Below are 22,351 nucleotides of genomic sequence, written 5' to 3'. Positions count from 1 at the left end.
TCTCATACCACAGTTTTTACACATACAATATTTTTAAGAGTTGTTGCAGATAGAGCTATAGTAGAAGTGTCTCAGGAGGTATTTCTTTCCTTTCATTCCAGACAGCAATAATTGTTTTAATGAAAAGGAAACACAGCTTTGTAATGAAAAACTGTTAACTAATACTGGAACAAAGTGAAAAGCCACTCTAACAGTTCTAGATACGGGTGTCACTGAAATCCCAGTAAAATCTAGTATATACTATGTAGGATATACTACCTTACAACATACTGCTGTATCACAATAGCATTAGTAGTACCTTGGAAATAGACTGGGAGTGTGCCTGCATTGCCTTGCCAGTTGTCATGACTTTTATCAGAAGTATCTTTGTCTCTTTCTTAAAACTCTCGCTCCCTAAGTCATATGATTATATTAAAATATCAGCTTTAATTTAAAGAACAAACATACAATCAAAGATTTCTTCTAAAGTGAAGAAACGCAAACCTCTAGGCATAAAAAGAAGCCAACTAAAAAGAAGCCATTGAAAATAATATTCTGCCATGTGGACCTGCACTTACAATTTTTTTATAGGCTGATTTGGAGTGCAAAGTTTTAAAAAAGTATGAGCCTGCATATTCACTACATAGCAACAATGCAATTATTTCATTCCTCTGTTTCCTGAGAGCAGAAAAAAATACCTATATATCTTAAACACATTGTAAAAGCCAAGCACAGCCAATTATTAGTTTGTGTTTGGCTGAGCAAGCGTGGCAGCCTTTCTGCAATTACTTGGGAGGTGAGAGCACAATCAGATTTGAGGATGTCAAGGAACAAATGTCTTTGTTGCTGCAGGGGATCTAGAAGACACAGTTGGCCACCAGCCAGGGCAGAGGAAAGGGACAGGGGAGGCAGCAGCAGCTTGGGGCCAGGGTCTGTCCTGAGGGATCACCACACTCCTTCTCTCTGCCCAGAACCCTGTTTTTTTCCTGTGGGCTGCCTATGGTGGAAGAAGTCAGAAAATCCAAAGACTTCTTAAAACCTAGTGGGTGTTTCTCTGTGGCAGGCATGCTTGTTGTTGGATTAGGCCAAATAAGGTGCATTTTCTAGGCACGGTTCACAGTCTGGTTGGTTTCAGGCAGATCTCTTTCAGTGCAAAACTCTACTTATTTTTTCTTTGTTTCATGCAGTTTTCTAGACATGGCTAAAAAGAGAGACTAGTGATTTCTTTTCTTATGTCACTAAGCTTTAAAGATAATTTTGACTGTTAGCAAACAAATGCAAATCAGATTCAATTTGCATTTTTAAGCATGCCCTTAAGAAATCCCTTTCATGTGTAAACATTCCAGCAAAGGTACAGCTGTTGCCCATGGGGGCTGGAACATTGCACAGCAGCAGGACTCTACAGAGTGGGCAGTCAAGTTGGAAAATGAGGAGGAAGAGAGTTTGTAAATAGTTTTGAGTAAGAAATAAACTTGCTCCAGTACCATCAGAACCTTTTTCCAAAAAGTCACCAAAACATTTGGGACAATGTCTGCAATAGCAAATTAAATGTGCTTTAGTCTTGGCTCTGGCAGCAAGGCCAACTATCACAGGACAGCCTGTGTCCCTACAGCTAAACTCTCCTGTTCTCTAAAACAGGGCAGTCATGTCAACCACTTATTAGGAATGGTCTGTGGTCCATGCCAGCTCCTCAACTATGTCCAGGAACTGGTGGGGAAAGTGTTAATTGACCCAAGCCAAAACCATGCATGGGGGGATTTTAAAAATTTTATGGTACAGACAACTGAGTTTTGATGCTCATGGATGATCCCTAGTGCTACTTAGTTTTTTTGTATAGCTGTAAACTAGTCCTCTACTTTCATTTGTCAGTTTATAAGCCAAAGCTCTATTTTTTACTTGTATATGATACATCAGTATTGATATACAAACTCCTCAGTACCACCAAATCACCAGAAAAACTGCCTTTACCTGAAATAACTGACTGTTAAAACTGTGAGTCCTTCGAGTATGAACATACCGTTGACAGTGTAACTATTCACATCAATCACGTCCAAAGAAATCAGTTGCAAAACTCCCACTGAGATTAGCAGGAGTTTGTCTCAGGCAAAACCTGTAGGTAAGAACAGGATAATTGCCTGCACAAGCACAGGCACTTCCAAGCACACGGTCTCTGTTGAACTCCAGTCAATGCCAGAACATGAGTAATGTACATGTGCAACAACTTCTGCACATCTGTAAATATCCTGATCTACTCTGCCTGACAAAAAGTCACTGGAAGACAAATGTTTCCATTTCTCTGATAGTAGTAAGGAATAAATCCTTATTTTACTGTGGAATAAAAGATGACCTCTTTTTCAAAGCACATAAAGAGTTCATCCAGAGACATCAGTCTTTACAACAATGTACTGGCAGGGGAAAGCTGCCAAGTAATTTTAGTCATAGCCATAGTCATTTACACAGTAAATCATATGCACTTATTATAGAAGACTGCAAGTGAAAATAAATTCCAAGGGAGGCTTGGCCAGTATTTTATGCAATGTTTTGTTTGAGCAAAGAGAGGGTAAGAGAGGCAGGGACATAGGATAGCCATATAGGTATGCCTCCACAGCTGCCTTTGTCATTTGGTAGCTTTTTCCAACATCCACTAAGGCTGCTGAGAGGATAACTATTTTAAAAATACCATGTCCTCTAGTTGTACCAGAGGCAGCAGTGCCCTGAGGACCACAGAACAAAGTATCCTGCACAACAACAACATGTTCTCTTTCCAAGAGTACCACAAAGTCAAGCCAAGCTGGGTCGCTCTGAGTCTGCAAGAGACACTGTCTCAGTGGGTGTCTGGGGCTGAAGCACGAGGGTTAGGAGAAGACAAATGAGCTTCTTTCTGAGCTGGCTGAGTCTCACCAATGTAACTGAAACGGCGTCAGTAGAGTTGTTGTTAATTTATATTGGTTTGCCATCAGAAACACACCCTGTGAACTGCCTGGGCTGCATCCAGGCAACTTCTGGCAAAGTTTCCCTGGCAGGAGGAAAGCTGAAGATGGTGTTATGGGTTGTTCCTTTCCTCAACGCAGAGCCCAGTTGCCTCTGTCCCTTGAGGGCAGACAAACCACACGGTGCTCTGGATTTTTGCACCGATCCTCCACTGCCAACACAGCCATCTGGCAGCCAGGGTAAGGCAGCACCAGAGGCAGAGTTAACATCCTTCCACTCCTCAGCTCTCTCCAGTCTGGAATACAGAGGGGAAACGCTGGAAGTCCTTAATAATAGGAGAAAGCTCAAATGTGTGAAAAAACCTCCAGCAATTCAAGTTGCCAGCTTTATGGATGTTTCTCACAGCACTGTTTGCTGCAGATTAGAAGGAGCCAGATTATACCTGTGCTCTTGAGTTCGGCGTTGTCCGTGTTTAAAACAGCAGAAACTGCAGCTGCGACAAGACAGGGATGTGTTGTTCTGATACAGCCTTAATATCTGATTCCAACCAGAGGTATCCTCTTTGTTAATGCAACATTTTGTTTGTCTCGTTCTGATCCTAGGACAAAATTCTGAACTCATGTTACAGTAAAGGTAATGACATAATACACTGCCGTGGTGCTCTGAACATGACCATAAATGAAACTGCACTTCAGTGAAGCGGATCTCATAAGGGACAAAATTGTACTGGAGGAACAGTTCAGTTTTGCCAGTATAGCTGTAACCAGATGAGGGTCTTCTGCCAGCAAAGGCCTGAATCAAATCTCCAGACTTTTCAAGCCTCAACCAACAGAGCCATGTGAGAAAAGTCTGTGGAATAGTTTTTGCTTTCAGTAAATACTGAATTTCAGAATCAAAAGGGAAAAAAAAGTGACTTCAAAATGAAAGATTTATTTACCAATGTAATAACCTCAACTTCAGTTATAAAGGAAAACAGTCCACAGACAAGTTATTTGTTCAAATTTTGCTATGGGTTGCTCAACAAATACTTGAAATGGCTCATGTTTCTTTATTTCAGCAAAAGAGATGTTACAGTCAATTTCATATTAAAACATGGTCTGTATGTCTGTTTGTGAGGATAATAGGAAGGATAAAAGGGTTGGGAGACCAGTCAGCATGTTGTAAAATAAATCTCAAACAGCACGCAGTGATGCACAAAGACAGTTTCCAGGAGGAAGCCAGCAGTACGATGCAAATTTTATTAAAGATATAGCGATTTATGGTGCTCGTTTATAAAAGTAAGTTACCTTCTAGAGTAGTGCAATGGGAATAGTTCTTGCTTGTTGCTGCAGAAAGGAGTGAAATACTGGTTAGAACGTCAAGCCATTCAGAGTCAGAGCAGAAAGACATCAAAGAGAAAATTAAAACTTTGGATTCACAGGTGTGGAACTGAAAGAAGACGGAATGCAGAAGAGGAAACACACACCGCCCTAAAGTGCAATGATAAGAAGCAATATCAAGAGCTGCTGGTGGGGAATTTCCATCCAGCAAAGCTGGCTATAGATACAGAAAGGCTTTAAACTGCACACTCATACAAAGAGAGAGAAAACACAGGAGAAATAATACAACTTAAGCACATGATCTCCAGAGGCATTCACTTGGAAAAACAATACTTTGTCAGGATTTCCTGAAAACAGTTAAGTGGTCCATAGCTTGTCCCTTTCTCCCTCTCACTTCTGCATTACTGATAGTCACAAGCCAGTTTAGCAGACTTCCTTCACATTCCTTCTTCCTTCTTCTCTTTGGCATTGAAATACCTAGTTCATTAGAGTATTCTGATGAGGGAAAAAATTAACCCTCTATACAGTGCAGTCAACAAGGAAAACACTGTACTACCTATGATTGAAGAACTGGCAGAATAAAATGCAATGTTATAGCAGAATATTACATAAGCAACAAAAACTACGCAAGTAAAATTATTGTTCTACATTCAGTTTGACATGAAAGGGCTAAAGTAAACAACAATGGCTGTAGCAACAATGAGGACAAATTGAGTAGGCACAGGTGGAAAAAGTGTCAAAACCAGAAAAACATCCCAAATTTGCAGGATTCTCCTCATGGTAATTGATTTGGTGGATATTTGCTGAAGAATTATTTTCTTATTTTGAAAGCACTGAGGTAAGCAGCTATCAGAAGTTGGGCTTTTTATCAAGAAACCTAAGGAAAACAGAGTTGTAATGAAGTGAAAGTGAGAGCTAATGACCCTGTTAGTGAATTTGTCTGGACATGATACAAATCTTAGACAAAAACTTGTATAAAGAACAATGTTTGCCTTGCAAGGCAAGTCCTGGGCTTTAGGACATTTCTTCTTCATGATGTAAGTTTAATCTAGATGAGTAATCTAAGAAAGAAAAGTTCACTGAGGAGAATTAATGATGCGTGGAAGCAGATAAAGGTGTGAGATGGGACAAAGGGGTAGAGAAAACTGTGGGGGGAGCCCTGCAGAATTATATAGAAACACATACAAAAGTAACTAATAATCTCTTAGAAAATTGCTGAAAATAATTGGAATGCAAAAAGGGACAATGAAATGTAGGGACACATACAGAAAGGTCACAAAAACATGTAATTTTCCTATGGTAAATCTACCACTGAACGTCCTGGCCTAACAATAGTACTGTGGTTCATGGTAAATTTACCACAGGACGACTACATTTTTGGTGACCTCAGCTCAAGCTATCAATCTAAGAATAAGGGCAGTGTAAGCATTTTAGTAGAATTTTGTGGGCAACTTAAAAAAGCCAAGATGAATGTAAAGATAAGAAGGCATTCCTAAGAAAAGTGAGCTCGAAAGCCACAGAGCAGTTGGCCAGAGATTTCTTACAGCAGAAGGTTCAAAACATTAAGAAATTTCCTTTGATTATTTAGAAAATGTAGTTAAAAATTTGTTTTAATTGTTAAAACAGGACAGAAATTTAATAGCCATCTTCAAAGCAATTATTGCTTCCTCAGATAAGAAGCTATTGGATATAGTATGTTTGAATGTCAATTAAGCAGTTTAATGCCATGTAGTAAAACACAGAAATGCTGGAAAAGTGCCAACAAGATAAAGTCCATCACATGGCACAGAAAGCTTGTTAAGTGGGTGGTGAATAGAGTCATCATAAAAAGTCCAATTCCTTCTCCCTTTCTAGTCTGAGCAGTACAGACAATGTTAATCACATTGAGTGATGCCAATAGCATAATTTCTATAAGCACAAGCTGCTATAATGGACCTAAAATTCAGTCCAAAGATAGGATGTCCCAGTGCAGAAGAATAAGGAGTAATGCAACCAAAATCAACCCAGGAACTTACATCACACATCAAGATTCTGTATCAGCCACATTCAGGACAGTTCAAACAATGTTTGGAGGTGAACATCCCACAGAGAGATTTATCATAAGGGATTTATCATAAGAACATTTTCATTTGTTCCACAATGAGATGATGAAATACAGAATGCATATATAACCCACAGCTACAACCACATTAGAGGGACACCAAGCACTTTGTGGGTCAGGATGAAATTCAAAATTATTTTGATAAATTGTAGTGACAACCTGAAATTAATAAAATAGCACTGTGTACAGAACTGTGAAAAATTAAAGCTATTTGCAGAAAATGAAGAGTACTAGAGTAGTACACTAGTGGATTACAAAGTGAATAGAAGTTTAAATTATGGTGTTGATACAAAATGAGCAAACATCATTCTGGGACATATTAACAGAAGTGTGATACATGTGGGCTACAGGAAGTACTGATGTAATTTTCAATGCCAGTAGAGAAGCCTCAGCTGGATAATTATGTCATTTGAGGTGCCATGGTTCAAGAACGCTGTAGACAAACTGAAAAGATGCCAAAAGCAAGCACCAAGTATGATAAGTGGGTTAACAAACTTGACCGATGAACAGAGGTTGAAATGGTTTGTTTAGTCTAGAAAATGGAAGATTGGTGGGAGACAGAACAGTCTGTAAGTTAATAAAATGCCAGTAAGAACAGTGGTAAATTTCTTATGCAAATGTCAAGAGTTGTGCAAGAATATCGAGAGACTGAAACTGTAGGTGCAGGATGTGAAATTTGGACATAGCAGGACAGTATAAAATTAGAGGAATAGTAATGCCACTAGAACACGAATACAGAAATACTAAGATATTACATGTTATTATATTTTTGTATCAAAACTGAATTGGAGGATGATGATAGACAGATGTTTATTGTAGAAATATGCAACAGACTTCTAGATCCAGTTAGCCCTGAATGTGACTAGGGATTTCTCTGATGCTAGTGACCAGAAAAGGTACCTGAGAATTATGCTAGTGTGGAGGACATGGACATTTGGTATAGGGAATGGAGGATAAAAATGACAGTTATTCATAGGACCTCATTATTCCTGAATGTGAAGATCAATACTCTTTTCTCATTGGATATTCAGACAACTATAAATTAATAATAATTTTAATGTGGTTAATGAGAAAGTTAGAAAATTCCTGCTCAAAGAAAATAAGCTTGGATTATATGATCATGAGTAGACTCTAAATTAAATGGGTGAGTAAATAAAGCACATATAAGACAAAATTCCTTATTTCAGAGTGACATGTCTTGATAAATTAAGGGAATTCTCAGCCAGAGTGAGAAGCTCTGGGACCAGCAGGTTCCAGTGACCTGGAACATATCCTGTCAATGGTACAAAATGTAGTAGGAATCTGTATCCCAAGACTGTAGAAGAAAAGTGTGTAGAAGAGGCGTGAGATATAATGGATGACTATCTATTCTTAACAGATATATTTAGAGTAAGTAAACATCTTACAAAATAAAAGGCAAAAGTATGGAGAAGCAAAAGAAGTTGTACCTCAAAACCAAGAAACAAAGAGTAATAATCAAATGTTGAATAGGGGCTGGAAGGAAATTATTTTCATGGATAAGGCTTGAAATCAATCCTGCTTAATATTTTCATGATAACATGGTACAAAATACAGGAGCTTTCTGATGAAATCTGCCAATAATAAAAAACGGGAAGACATTAACAGAAAAAAATGGGGGTATCATGCTGGACAAGATGGATCACCTTCAAGTCTAGAGTAATACAAATGGGACAAAAATGAATAGGGTAAAATGTTTAAGTCATGCATTTGGCTGCTAATAACAGAAGGTCCTCCCAGGAACTAGAAACTCTATGTCTGGAAGTAACTATAGAAAAGAAGTACCGAGGTGTAAAGGATTATTCCAAAATTACTAGGAGCTTCTAATGTGACACAGCTGTGAATAAGGCAAATACTACTCTGTGACATAACAAAAGAGGTATTTCTAACACAAATAGGAAGAGCTGTTGTCACTGTACAAAGACCTGGCAAAAATGGCTGTGTATGACTAGGTACAATTTTAATCACCCCTCTCCAAAGATACACAATTAAAACAAAAGGAGAAGGGTTAGTAGGTTGATGACAGAAACAGAAAGCACATTTTACAAGGAAGACTTAAAAGACCTTGATTGATTAAAGCCACAAGAGAGCAGCTCAAAAGGGATATGATGATTGTCTAGAGATACATCTGAACAATAAATATCAGTTAGAGGAAAAAAGTATTTAATCTAAATAATAATGCTGGCACAGACACAAAGAGACATAAATCAGCCACGAGTATGAATAGAAATCAGAGATACTAATCATTAAAGCAAACAAGTTCTTGAACTGCCTTCCTTTGGGAGTAATGGGGACAAAAAAAAAGTAATTGCTTTTAATGGACACAGTAAGTTTATAAAAGAGATGATGTAACATAGCTGCAAGTGATTGCAGGGATTGAATTTAATGACCTAGAAAGACCTGTCCAGCCTCATGCTTCTGTGTTATTACAAAAAAAATTGAATTATTTTTCTCTATTTTGACCAAGTTAGCATAAAAAAATGTTCCATTTCATTTGCAGGTTAGAGACCAATTTCAACTTTCTATTAAGACACTGAAGCACTGGAGCAAACTAGTTAAGAAAGTTTTCAAGAACCACTTCAGCAAATATTTGACATGGCTTTTGTAAGTGTACTTGAACAGGCCTATGGAAGTGGGTTGGTCTTTTGAGGTCCTTTCCAACCCTACATTTCGATGTGAAAATATAGGCTCATATCTTTCTGGACTCCAGCTTAGCAAAAAAAGCAAAAACCCCAAGTTATTTCTGAGAAAGCTGTTGAGTAATTTACATTCTGTAACTTTTGGAGATACTTGCAGTGGTACATTATTTATTATTTTTCCAGTGTTCAAAGTGTTCTAGGAAATTCATAAAGTAAAACCAATTCCCAGCAGGAGACTGGAAGCTTTTGGCTTTCATACCTGTGGAGCCTAGTAAACACAAAACAGAATACCAGTATTGTATTTAGCCTTCTCTGGCGGAGAAAATGCAGTTTGGTGTGAGCTCCATTGTAAAATGCTTTTCTTCTCTGAACTTCCTTGCCAGAGTGGCAACAGGGTTCTGTGTTCCATCATTCTGGACCACTACCAGGGGCCATCAATAATAAATTACGATGATGAGAACGGCAAAACATGTATGCACATTGCTGCTGCTGCAGGCTACAGTGATATTATCAGTGAGCTGGCTAAAGTCCCGGAGTGCAACCTACAGGCCCTTGATGTGGATGACAGGTAACCATGGCAACTCTGAAACTGAAATTGCTGCTTCCTTTCTATTAACCTGAGACTAGCTCTGTTTATTCTATAATCATGCTTCCTGTTACACAGGCCATGGCCTAGTTAATGAACTGCACTTACAGAGAACCATGCTTGCTCAGAAACACTGCAAAAGAGTCTAGCTCACTTTTATTTTATCTAGTATAATAACTGACTAGTACGAATGTTATTCAACTTTGTGTTTCTGGTAGGAAATGATAAGATTATGTGTGAAATGACTTTGTCACCACTTGACTTCTTTCAATCAAAAGTGAACATTCTTTTCAAAACAATAGAACAGGATCCTACAACTTGAAGTTGGGATCCTGCTGCTATTTCTATTTAAGAAATGGCAATGTTCCCTTGTTGCATTTCAGGTGCTAACACAGTATTCCCGTAGGACCAGGGCACCTTCACCTTCCATCCTGACATGCATTTGATTCTTTCAAGGATGAAATCCCTACATCATAAGTGCAGAAGACATCTTCTTTCCTCTTTTTTGCCCCACACCTACCTCCCTTGGAACTTTGCTCATGAATCTATTTAATGCAAACGGAACCATCTGACTGTTCACCTTGATTATTCCATTCAGTGGAGCAAAAGCTAAGGTTTTCTTGGCTTAGGCCTTCAGATACTTAAAATAATAGCATTGTTCTTGGAAAAATGCAATAAAATGGAACAGAAATAAAACCAATAGGGTTCAGAGAAGTTTTTAAATATCAGGAAAATGTAACTGAGAAGTCTGTGTTCCTATGGAAAGAAGGGTGAAGGGAGGAGTTTAACTACACTTAAGAGCTCAGTAAGACATGGCCTCCTATTACACATTCTCAGATATTTCCATAGATGGTATTATAATTGAAAAGGGGAAAAGATAAGCTGTTCACATGCACACAGTAGATTTCCATTCTATTGTGTTTCTGACTGCACCCATCTGAAATTACCAGGACTGCAAATAAATGGGCAGAGAAAAGTCAATTTTATTTTTCATTCTTGCTGCTTTCTGATGGTGTTTTCTGTGCTTTCAGAGCTTTTACAAGAGCAAAATATTACAATTTGGAAACTGGGATAAAGTTTTCAAAGACCAGGTGCAAATCTTTTGCCAAGTAGAAAATCAGTTTGATTCTCCTACACAGATTCATGACAGTTAATGCCTGCCCCAGTCTGTGCCCATCAAAGAACACAGAAACTGGCAAAGGGGAAATGAGAGTCTGGTCAATGTGTCTGGTCCTTCTCATTCAAACAGGAGAGGCTTCTTGTCCTGTTCCCTTCCCAGAGAGCCCTGACCCAATCATTGCTTATAGTGTTTGGTGTAAAGATGAGAAGAGCTTGTTCCTGTGCAGTGAATGCTACAAAGATTTTTTTTCAAATTCTGCTCTGAAAACTTCAGGCACTGCTCCCACCCTGCAATTTTAGCAGTGAAAGAGATACTATTATAAAGCATGTATAGGCATTCTGCAGCCCCATGTCTACTTTCTCTACAGCTAAATAGATGCACATAGATAGATGCCAGTTTATGATCTTATTACCACCACTGGCAATTAGATCAGTGTGGGATAAGTTGATAGAGAGTTCCTTAAAATGGATGTTGTGAATCTGGACAAGCAGCATAGGAACATATCTCATTATGTCATTAACAGTTTTGATAGTAAATTTATTAATCTATTTTAATGATACATGCCTTTTTTTTAGGACACCTTTGCACTGGGCTGCAGCAGCAGGGAAAGCTGACTGTGTGCAGACACTGCTAGAGCTGGGGATAGACAGCAGCCCTCGAGACATCAATGAAAACACTCCTCTGACATACGCAATGTACTGTGGGCACACAGCATGCATCAAGCTGCTGTCTCAGGAGAGCAGGTAAAGCAAAGTTTACATCTTGCTCACTTATTGCCACTGACTAGAAAATAAATTTATTGCTTTTGTATGCTGCTGAAGGGTTTGAGCCATGGGTCACGTATCCTCAATTCGTATGCAATACTCAGTTCAAGTTTTCCACCAAAATAGCAACACTAGAATTAGTCATCTACTGAAGACTCACCACTGTGGTTACAGTGCCAGTCTGCCAATCAGCAGAGGGTTCTGAACTAAGAAGATGTGAGTATAGCTGTGCCTCAGTCACCTTGGCACAGAAAATTTATCTTACAGAATAATTTCAGCTTTCAGACACATGCCGTCCACTTTTTTGAAATCTCTATGCGCTGGCTGTGTGTTCATGTAATTGGACAGAGGGATAGACTGAACACAAGAGCAGCTTTGACAGATAGATAATAGAATACATTTCAAGTTTTCATCCTCAGAGTAAGGATGTGGGAGTGTTTTCTAGCTTTCTTTGGTTCTTTACCTTGACTGTCTCTTCTTATTCTGAGATTCTTTTCTGTTAAAAAGTATAATTCTTTTGCCATTGTTTATGGTCTTCCTCCCTCTTTGTATTTCTCATGTTTCAGCAGCTGTCATTTCAGTTTCAACTTTGGTAAATGAGCATACACTTACAAAGCCATTTATCATCACATTTCTTTGTGCTTCCCCCTCCTTCCCAGTCAGCAGTATTATTTCCTGTGCTACAGGTTGTGAGACATGGGTAACATTACCTCGCCACCTCCTCCTCATCCTCTTGTGCATTGCCTGTCAGAGTAGGTCTGAAATGTTGATTAGTCAAAATCTCATCTGAAAACATTACAGCATCACCACTGTAGGTAATTGTCTTGATAGGTTTTTTGAAACTGTGCCAGGCCTCTTTAGTACGGGCAAGACAAGGAGAAGGAGAAGGGGAAGGGGAACAAAGAGAAAGAAAAAGGGAAAGGAATGGTGAACTAGTGCCTTTGTTAGAGCATTAGCAATGACTGTACTGTTGGAAATACCACTTTCCAAATATGACATAATACAAAGACCACTTGGTTTTAAAGATCCTGGGATGTTCTTCTTGTTATTATTGGATTTTGCCTTACCATTAAGAATCATGATTCTGCAGCTGGTGGATACTGAAGCCAGAAAAGTTTGTTTCTTTTTTTTCCTGATAGCTGCACTGAGCCTACTGTAAGATGAGTGTAAGGCAATGAACTCCACAAGAAAGGGCAAAGTAACACAGTATCATTTTCAGTCTTTGTTAATTACAAATTCGGAGTCCTAATTTTCTGCTTCCTTGAACAACCCCTGCAAATGTATCTGAACAATATATAGCCCATTTCACAGGCTAACACAGGCAGAATTTTTTTCATTGTTCGGCAATAATGACATCACATTTTGATTTGTACTTCCAGTAGGTCTGAGCCAGTTCATCAGTTTCCCTCTCAGAACGACAGGCTCCAAAAGAAAGAAGGACGATTTGGTATGCTGAACCACATCTTCTCTTGCAAAAAGAAGAAAGATGATCAGAAAACCAGCCAGAAGGAGAGAAACAGAGACCGACATCCTAGAGAAGAGACCTCAGAAGTAGATGACATCATTACTACTTTTGATTGCATTATGGACACAAACTGCAAAGACATTCCAGAGAAGTGTTTGACCACCGCTGACTTTAAAAGAAGGAGCACAGACACGAAGTACCACATATCAGAAAAGAAGCAACCAGAGTGTCAGGGACTTCTGCCTGTCAGAACCCAGAGCCTCCCTCCGATCACTGTGGGCAATTCTTTCTTAACTGCTTCCCAGAGCATAACGTCAAGCTTCTCCTCCGGCACAGGCACCCACCATTTTGCACACAAGTCTCAGAAGAGTAGGAGTGAACACAACTTGCTGGACCACAGAAGCAGCTGCCAGGCTTTGTTGGATGATCCCTGGAACAGAGACTCTAACCAACTACTCTCCTATAAAGTTTGTACCAGGACTCCTTCAGACAAACTGATAAATGGTTTAAACTCTGATAGATCTCACCATGTGCTTTTGTGCCCTCCCCACCTTCCTTCACTTTCCAGTTCTCCATCAGGTAATTTCTTTCTTCTCTACCTCCCATATCCTATAATCTCTACTGCTGTGGTAATCTGAGTCAGAAAAAATGGGTAAGTCTGACCCATGACATTTCTGTTTCCCTAATATCTTCTTCAGTTTCTTCTCCCTGTACGTAGTGCGATCACAGATTGACAGGACATAAGCTAACAGCTAAAGTAAGGAGCTTAGGTGTGAGAAATAAGACATTTAAGTAGATCCGATGAGTAAGCAAAAATGCAGGTAGTTAGGAAGCATGTAAGGTACGTGTGAAAGGCAAGTGTCTCCAGATTTATGTATGTGCTTTGTGAATTGCACGTTAACACCCACTGCCATGCCTGCTGCCTTGTGTCTACATTTAGTCCTGGAACTAAACGTGCAAGAGACCAGTACTGCACTCAAATGTCTAACTGCTGAGAGCTGCGCCTGCATCCAAACAGGTAAGTCCACACATGCCATGTTGATGGCTCTACACCATGCCGCTTTCCGCTTATATACGTATTCTGACTCCAGACTGTAATGTCACCCCTTCCCAGTCCTCTGACTGAATGCCCACTCTTTGGTTGAGTATGCTGTTCTCGCGGTTTCTCCAAAGCTGAATTCAGGTTGCTAAATTTACAGCGACAGAGTAAATGCTTTTATGTTGTGGTTTGGAAACTGTAATGCAACAGTAATGAAGTAGAGCACCAGTATTCTGAAGTAAACTCGAAACCAGGATTTGGCAGGATTTGGGATCTCGTACTTTGTTTGGGTCACATCCATGTTTAAATGAATCTGACTGGCTGGCCTGCATGCTGGAGTTTACTTCAACATATCAGCATCTCCAATTTCATCTCCTTTGGGATTAGTCCCATGCCAAAATTAAACACATCTAGCATGCCTTCCAACCACTGTAATATCCAACTGAAAATTAAACAAGCAAAAGCAGTCTCCAGACTTACCAGTACATCATTACAAGGAGTAAACATTACATGATAAGTTGATCAACACACACCCCAACAGGCATGAGCCATTCTCCTCCAATGGAAAGAGGAATGAACAGAAACTCTGCCAGAGAAGAACCCTCTCTTAGGTCAGTCAGGTCACTATCTGAGCTTGCACGGCAGTGCAAATTGTACTGACTCCTAAGCAAAGGGATCTGTAAAATAGCAAATATCTGTTCACATCTCTAATAACGAGAGTAGGGACAACAATTTCAGAATGATAGGTCATTCTGCTTTGTGCAAACTAAAGGCTGGAAACAGTTTTTCAGCGTAAAAAGGTGCTACTCAAAAAGTTTCATTTCCTGAACATTAGGTCACATTCCTGAAAGCTTGATGGACCTGGTCTATAGGTGTCACTACTTTTTTACTGTGCGCTCTTCAGCTATTCACTGAGCCATAGAAACCCCAAACTCCACATGGCTAGCAAAGATTGCTCCAACATGACACTTTGTCACATGTGGAAAACAAGAAAACCTGCAGGACTTCTTTACAACCTAAATATCACCAGTTACAGTGAGGCTGAGATATTTAAGATCATTCGTGTTGACAGCAGGAGGAGGAATGAACTCAAACTGGATAAATCAAACCTGAGGACAAATATGGGGAAGGATTTCTTGACGGAATTAGCTAGACTATGAATACATTTGATGTGGACGTAACTACCATGTAATTTAAAATGCAATTGTAGATTTTTCTTAAGACTGTAGAATACTATATGGTTAGATCGTTGTTTGCTCTGGACAGGTGATTTTCTATTAATATCCTATGACAAAAATCTGCAGCCATGCAAATGCATCAGGACAGACCCTGTGCATCCACTCAGTGCTCCATGATCTGCACAGGGACTCAATACAGGACCAGCAATCTACATGCATGAATGAGGGCAAAATTGTATCAGTTATGGTAAATCTTCTAATTGTTCCAATGAGAGCTGTCTTTGTATGTCCAAAGGAAGGGTAAGTCATTTTATCTTTGACATTTTATTATCTGCCTTATAGAAAAGAAAGAAAGAAAAAAAAAAAAGGAAAAAAAAAAAGAGCCTGAATTTGTTTAAGCCCAGTTCTTTCTGCACCAGCCCCCTTTAACAAAACTTTCCAACAATGAAAAGATTCCTGTAGCTCGCAAAAAGGACTTCCACTGGAGCATGCAAATTAAAAGCTTGTAAGGATCCAGAGAGTGTCTGACAGGCAAATATTGCACAACCCAGATACTGTCCAGCATTTCTTCACGATAAAAAGATCTGCTTATCCCTCTTCACGCCTATGTGTGTGGCTTAAATCTGCCTTCCCCTGTAATTAAAGCCACCTGACTTGCTGTGAATTAGAGCTGCATTTACCGTACGAGCTCCAGGGCTTCCAGGTCTGCAGTGCACTGTGCCTGTAGGACTCACAGGGGTCAGAAGCAAAGTCAGCGTGGCTCCTGCCGAGCCAGCAGCACCATGCAGGCAGCTCTCTCTGAGGAAAGATACTTCCTCATTGTTTTTTTGGGTTGGTTTTTTGGGGTTTTTTTTATTTTTCCTGGAGGAGGCCCAGCTGAGGGAAAAAAACCAACATCCGGTCTTTCAAGGACACTGAAGTGTTAAGGCTCCATTTCTCAAGTCATGACTGTGGGGGCTACATATAATCTCCTAATCGTTGAATATCAAGGGCAGGGTTATGGGTATCAATAATGTGGGGAAACTCATTTTGAAAATTGTTTTCTCACCTGAAACGCAGTATTGGTTGTCTTGCATGACCGGGACTTCAAAGTCGGAGCTAATTTTTGTGCTTCGTGCTATGATGGCAGCTGGCACATAGACGGGGATTTTTTGAGGTATTTTTCCTGTTTTCTGTGCTCGTGAAAATGAAAGATGAGTCAATGTACTAGCTGAGTCTTAGCACTTAAACAAAGGGGAGCAGTTGCTGTGGGTAACAATGAGACTTACCTTACTGTCATGCCACTGGTTTCTCTCAGAATAGCTACTTTGCCTTGCCCTCCACTGGGGAGAGCAAAGACAGACTGTGCCAAAAACGGCTTGCTGTCAATATTGCAGGAGTGTTTGCCAGACACAGTGCTGAGCTGGCATCTACAATCTGAAGCATTTTGTATTTATGAGCTTTGTAATAATCTCTTTTGCAAAATTTATTGTTATCTACTTTCCACAGGCAAAAAGGTGTAAGTAGAGAAATTTCAAGTGATAGGATAAAAGGAAGCCTGTCTCAAATGTATGGCAGCTCTTCACACCCTCTAACCAGCTGGAGGCCCCTTCTATCACCCACTTATCTTTTAGATTACTAATCTTCCAAGTTTAAGGTGACACTTTATGACATGTTTTATTACAGCAGCCCAGTACTTTCTGTTTGCTTGAACGGGTAATGTAAAAAATAGGCTATCAGCAAGCTTATGTTGGCATAAGCAGTATGGTATAGTCCAACAGGAAGCACTTACTGGCCAGGAAAGAGTAGAGCAAACCTAATCAGTGTCCTGTTCCTTTCTCAAACTGAAGGACTGATTTACAGTGGGTTATTCATAATAACATTTACAGCTTTTCCACCAAATGCACCACATTGTGATTTACCTGCCTAAATGCAAAGGAAAATGAAAGAAGAACCTGTAGAAAATGTCAGTAAATGGAATGCAGAGCAGTCCTGCATTTCAGAATAATGAAATTTCATCCTTTCCATTTCATTCGAAAATAAAGGCCATCGTAAATATGCTCTTGGGGATGACAAAGTTGATGTCTTCAATAAAGAAAAACTTTTTTCTCTGATGTTATGTGTAGCAGGTGGAAAGAAAGAGCAGAAGAATACTTCCATTTGAAGCCAGAACAACTTTTAGACAAGGATTATTTTTCAAGCGTTCGTATCAGCCTTGCAAACATGATTATGCTTTGTACAGTTGTTTTGCTGCTAGATATTCACATTTATGAAATAAAATATCTCAACAGAAAAAACAACCTCCCATCATCAAACCATAATGGTACATACATAATAAGCCACTAGTTCTCAGCATAAGCATCACTGAAACCAATATAACTCAAACTGAACTAATGGGAGCAGCAGGCTTGATTCTCTGCTGGTTTTGAATCTATATATTTATTATTTTGTGCACAGTGGATGTGATGTGTATAAAAGAAATTTACCAACTTTTACACTCACTTTTTGATCACCCTAGAAAAAGTGTTAAAGACTAAATAAAGAGTAAAACATACCAAAAGGAAAACAAAGTCTGTTTCCATTAGACACAGCTCATGCACAAGAGATTCCTCATGTTTTAGCCTAATATGCATCAACTTTAACCACAGGATCCAGTAGATTGATCCAATGCCTATCAACTGCTGTGGTTTTGGGGCCAGAATCATGTTCCGTGCAGAGGTGAAGCCTGCACTATAACATGGGTATTTGTCTGATGAACACCACTTTAGCTCCATTTAGTCACTAACATAGTTACAGCAATCTTGACAGCTACTGCAGTTCGCCTCTAGGAAACTGTTCTACAACTATTTTCCTACAGGTTTATCTTGCACAGCCCAGCACTATATAGGTGTCTTTGAGTACCAACCACAAAGCCACAAAGGCAATTTATGCCGTTCCATTTCTTCCTATTGCTTAAGACGTCCTACTGCATCCAGCCTGTGTCTCCCCTCATCTCTGCATGCCGACACAGCACATACTTGCTCTGCAATGAGCTATGTTGCAATGTCGTGCTGGATGAGCAGCTGTTTGACAAGACAACTCCAGACTCCTTAAAAGGCTTATCTCAGATCTGAGGATAACAAAAAAGAAATATTTGAGGGACTCAAATATCACAGAATAAGATCGACTCAGGAAAAAGATCTGGGGAAAATGCTGATTAGGTGCTTGAGTTTCTATTTTTTTAAATAATATTTGATGTGTCATTTATGTAGCAAAATGCATGACATCATCTAACATAGTCTTTTTTTAATAGTACTAGACCAAAGTTAACTTTAATCTTACCCAGTGAAATGCCACAGTTAGCCAACTAACCTTTTGGTTTCCAGTATCTGTTCTTCTTGGTAAAAATGAAATTGCCATAAACATAGTTTAATAAGAAGCAACTTTAGTTTATATCAGTTCTGTCATGATTTCATCTGCAGCAAAACTCTCTCAAAGCTCATCTTTACTACTGATATACTTCCAGCAGTCTCATTTTCCAGCCAGCAGTTGAACTCCATTTCTGTTCTAGTACTTAGAAAGGCTGAGACCCTATTAAAAAAGTTGGCAAACCAAAGCTTCAATTCTGAAATCAAATCCATCTAGTCGAACATTTCTACAAATTTAGTGTCTCAATATTCTCACATGGACCCAGATACTGGACTGTGCCTGTTTTAAGACCAATTGCTATACTGTCACTGATAAGGGTACATAGGAAGATTACATTAAATCAGTCACTCTTATTAATGAATGGAAAGAGAACAAAGGAACAGCTTTTTTCAGTTACTGGTTTCTTGTTGTTATGTATTTCTGAGAATTACTAAGTAAGTTTTCTTTTTTTCTAGAAGCCAGAAATCTATAGTGCACCATAGTATTTACAATTATTTTCACATAGTAACAGGTTATCTTTTTCTTTCACAGGTAGAAATTTTCAACCAATGCCTGTAGACCAACCCAAAATAAAAAATCTCACTCCTGTACGGAGCAGCCTAGCTCCCACACCCAACCACTGTGCTCACAAAAGTAAGTAAACGCAAGTCTCGGTTACAGTATCATACTGTGTGCCTTCATCGCTGGCATCTGAGAGCTTGAGAGTTTTCGTGTTCCTTTTTCACAGTATTGTAGAATGGCTGAGGTTGGAAGGCACCTTTGGAGGTTGTCTAGTCCAGCCCCTCTGCCCATAGAGTGGTGATCTAGAGCAGGTTCCTTAGGATCACATGCGGTTAGGTTTTGAATACCTCTAAGGATGGGAACTACACAACTTCTCTGGGCAACCTGTTCTGGTGTTTGACAAATAAGTAAGTTTCTTCTTACTTATTTGTGCCCATTAACTCTTTTCCCTTCATAGGACGCCACTGAGAAGAGTCTGGTTGCCACTCGACTACTGCCCTGCAAAAAGGTGTTTATACATATTGACACAACCCCCTGAGCTGCCTTCTGTTCCCAAGGCTGAACAGTCCTAGTTCTTTCAGCCTTCTCTTTGATACTGGACACTGCAATCCCTTGGTCATCTCCCTCGCCCTTTGTTGAACTTACTCCAGCATGCCCGGTTCTCTCTTGTATGTGAGGCCGCAGAACTGGACACAGCACTCCAGATGTGTCTCACCAGTGTTGAGTAGAGGGGAAGTATCACCTCCCACAATCTGCTAGCATTGCTTTTCCTAATGCAGCCCGCATGCTGTTGGCTATCCTTGCCACAAGGGCACATTGCTGGCTCATGTTCAGCTTGGTGTCTATCAGGGCCCCCAGGTCCTCTTCTGACAAGCTCCTTTCCAGCTGTTTGATCCTCAGCATGCATTGATGGAGGGGATTATTTCTCTCCAGGTTCAGCACTTTACAATTCCCTTTTTAAGAGTCTTGCTTGTCTGTTTTTCCAGCCTGTCAGGGTCTCTCTGAATGGCAGCATACCCATCTGCTGTATCAGCCGCTCCTCCCAGTTTCATGTCATTTGCAAACTTGCAAAAGGTTCATTCTGCCCCACTGTCCACGTCACTAACGAAGACATTAAACAGTATTAGCCCCAGTACCAACTCCTGGGGTATCCCACTAGTGATGGGCCCGCTTCCACTTGGACATTGTGCTCCTGAGCACAACCCTTTTCTCCAAGGAGTTTCATAGATTTGGCCTAGTCGAAGAAATGTACATCAATATAGAGGAGAGTTTTGTTTTACATTTGTTTTCTGGAGCACAAGTGGCTGAAATTCTCACAGACATGGGATTTTTAATACTCGGTTTCACTCTTGATTGCATATGCCTGTGTGACTCTGGTGGATTTTCATAGGGGGCAGGACACGATGTAACATGGTGACTTACAAGATGTAAAGAGAGAGATGACAACACCCTAAATGACTGCATGGCAGAGAAAGATCGAATATGTGAGATGAAAGCCAGGCTAAGGAATAACTCTTCTGCAGACAGCATGAAAAATATCACAACACTGGTGTTTGTGTCCTTTTGCTAGAAAAAATTAGAGGGGAGACATTTAGAACAAGATCATCAGGTTTCCAAAAACTTTGTCATTTTCTGAATGTTACGTAGGTGAAAAGATGTTCTATCTTTTTCTCTGTTTTAAGGACAATGGACAGACTAGCTTCTACATGAGGATGGGAATAATTCATTTCTCTCATAGCAATTGGTTTGGGTAGCTTCCATAGCACAAGAGCTGAAATAAAGGGGACAGAGAGAGCAGCAGCCTTTTTTTTCCTCTGCTCTGTCAGGCAGCTCCTCGTTCCCCAGGCAGTAAAAAGCCAGCTCCCGGAGAGCAGGGAAAGCCTCATCCCGCTCCCACAGCCCCAGCAGAGCATCAAGACTTTGTGAGTGTCCCAGGCTGGACCCAGCCAGCAACTGGAGTGTTCTTCACATAGAAACACCAGCCCTACTCCCAGTAGTGTCCTGCCCACTTGTGCTTGTGCTCCACTAAGTGCAAATCCCCCAATGTATTTTGGATGAGGATCTGCAGTTTATTATTTGTCATCCTGTAGATCAGCCAAGTCCTGAAGTATTCACATTTCAGAGCTGAATTTAAGATTCATTGTCTCTTATAATCTGAGTTTCAGAAGCAATTCAGCAGCTATAGCAGTATTACTAAAAACAAAACAGCAGAGATCGCTTTATAGGGAACATCAGATTGCCTAGGGGAAATAAAGAATCCTGCACTGCTGCTGTAAATAAGGGAGGAAGCAGAAAAGTAGAGATATGTGGAATACTGAGGTGGTATTCTCTGTCTGTTCAGAGGAGGGAAAATAATCTATCTGCTTGCAAACCCCAACCTCCAAGTCTTCCATTTTTAAGCTTTCTACTAATGTACTCTGTGTCTTCTAGTTAAAATATAGTTGTAGGCAAAATCCTTAAAAAAAAAAAAATATTTCATAATCACCTGTGTTCTTGCAGGAAGTCATTCAAACAGCCAGGATTTTAGTTCTAGTCTCATGCCAAAAGCTGTGTTTTACAAATAAGATGCAATTATCACAGTTAATAATCATGGTTTAATTAAGTAATGCAGCACATTTATCCAGGGCCATTACTGCTTGAACATCAGTTCAAGCCAATAACGGAAAAGCAAACTTATTGGCAGAATAGATTACATTTCTTCTCTGTTAACACAAATGACACATTTGATCCTGGAGCTTTCCAAGTAACTGTTTCAGACAGAAGGTTTCAATCACCCTCCGTCTATCTCTAAAAATATTACTGTTCTGGACACAGCCTTTATCCAGACAAATGAGCCTTTAACCAGGCAAATGGCTCCAGCAATGAAGCTTGGGTGTAAACGTTTGTGTTCGTCTAATATTTTCGTTACATAAGATGTGTATTAAAAACATAAAACAAAGCCGGGGGGTGGGGGAGGCAACCAGGGAGCTAGAACAATAAAAAAGGCATAAATTAGAAAGAGAACTGCAACTACTCAAAGATTAACAGAAAGAAGAAACATCTCCTGAAAAAAGGAAGGCCAAAGAAAAAGAAGAAGGAAGAGATGCTTTTATGTCTAGGCAGAAACATTTAAAAATACAAGTTAGAAAGAGGATAGAGGAATGAAACGGTAGCCTAGGAAAAGAGTACTTGTGTGACTTTAAACTGCAGTTTATAAACTCCCACTGTCCAGATGTTCCCAGGGCCAAACAGATCCTTCACATGTCTTCTTGAGTAGCCTCAGCACAGCCTGGCATCTGTTATTTTGCATGCTGCTGCTCCACTCCCAGGACACTCTTTCTATCT

The 22,351-nt window shown here is 39.8% G+C and overlaps 1 protein-coding gene across 1 annotated transcript in view; it reads left to right on the top strand.

The window, feature by feature from the left end:
* Nucleotides 1-22,351, top strand: part of ANKRD55 (ankyrin repeat domain 55) — a 47,945-nt gene that overhangs the window by 21,270 nt on the left and 4,324 nt on the right. Inside the window, exons 7-10 of the mRNA XM_065656575.1 lie at nucleotides 9,371-9,555; nucleotides 11,269-11,436; nucleotides 12,837-13,501; nucleotides 19,058-19,159. Of these exons, the coding sequence (XP_065512647.1) occupies nucleotides 9,371-9,555; nucleotides 11,269-11,436; nucleotides 12,837-13,501; nucleotides 19,058-19,159 (1,120 nt within the window). The remainder of the gene's footprint in view (nucleotides 1-9,370; nucleotides 9,556-11,268; nucleotides 11,437-12,836; nucleotides 13,502-19,057; nucleotides 19,160-22,351) is intronic.

Source organism: Caloenas nicobarica, chromosome Z (assembly GCF_036013445.1).
Source record: "Caloenas nicobarica isolate bCalNic1 chromosome Z, bCalNic1.hap1, whole genome shotgun sequence".
Lineage (NCBI taxonomy): Eukaryota > Metazoa > Chordata > Aves > Columbiformes > Columbidae > Caloenas > Caloenas nicobarica.
Note: the sequence above shows the minus strand (reverse complement) of the source record. Positions and strands in the feature narration are given on the sequence as shown.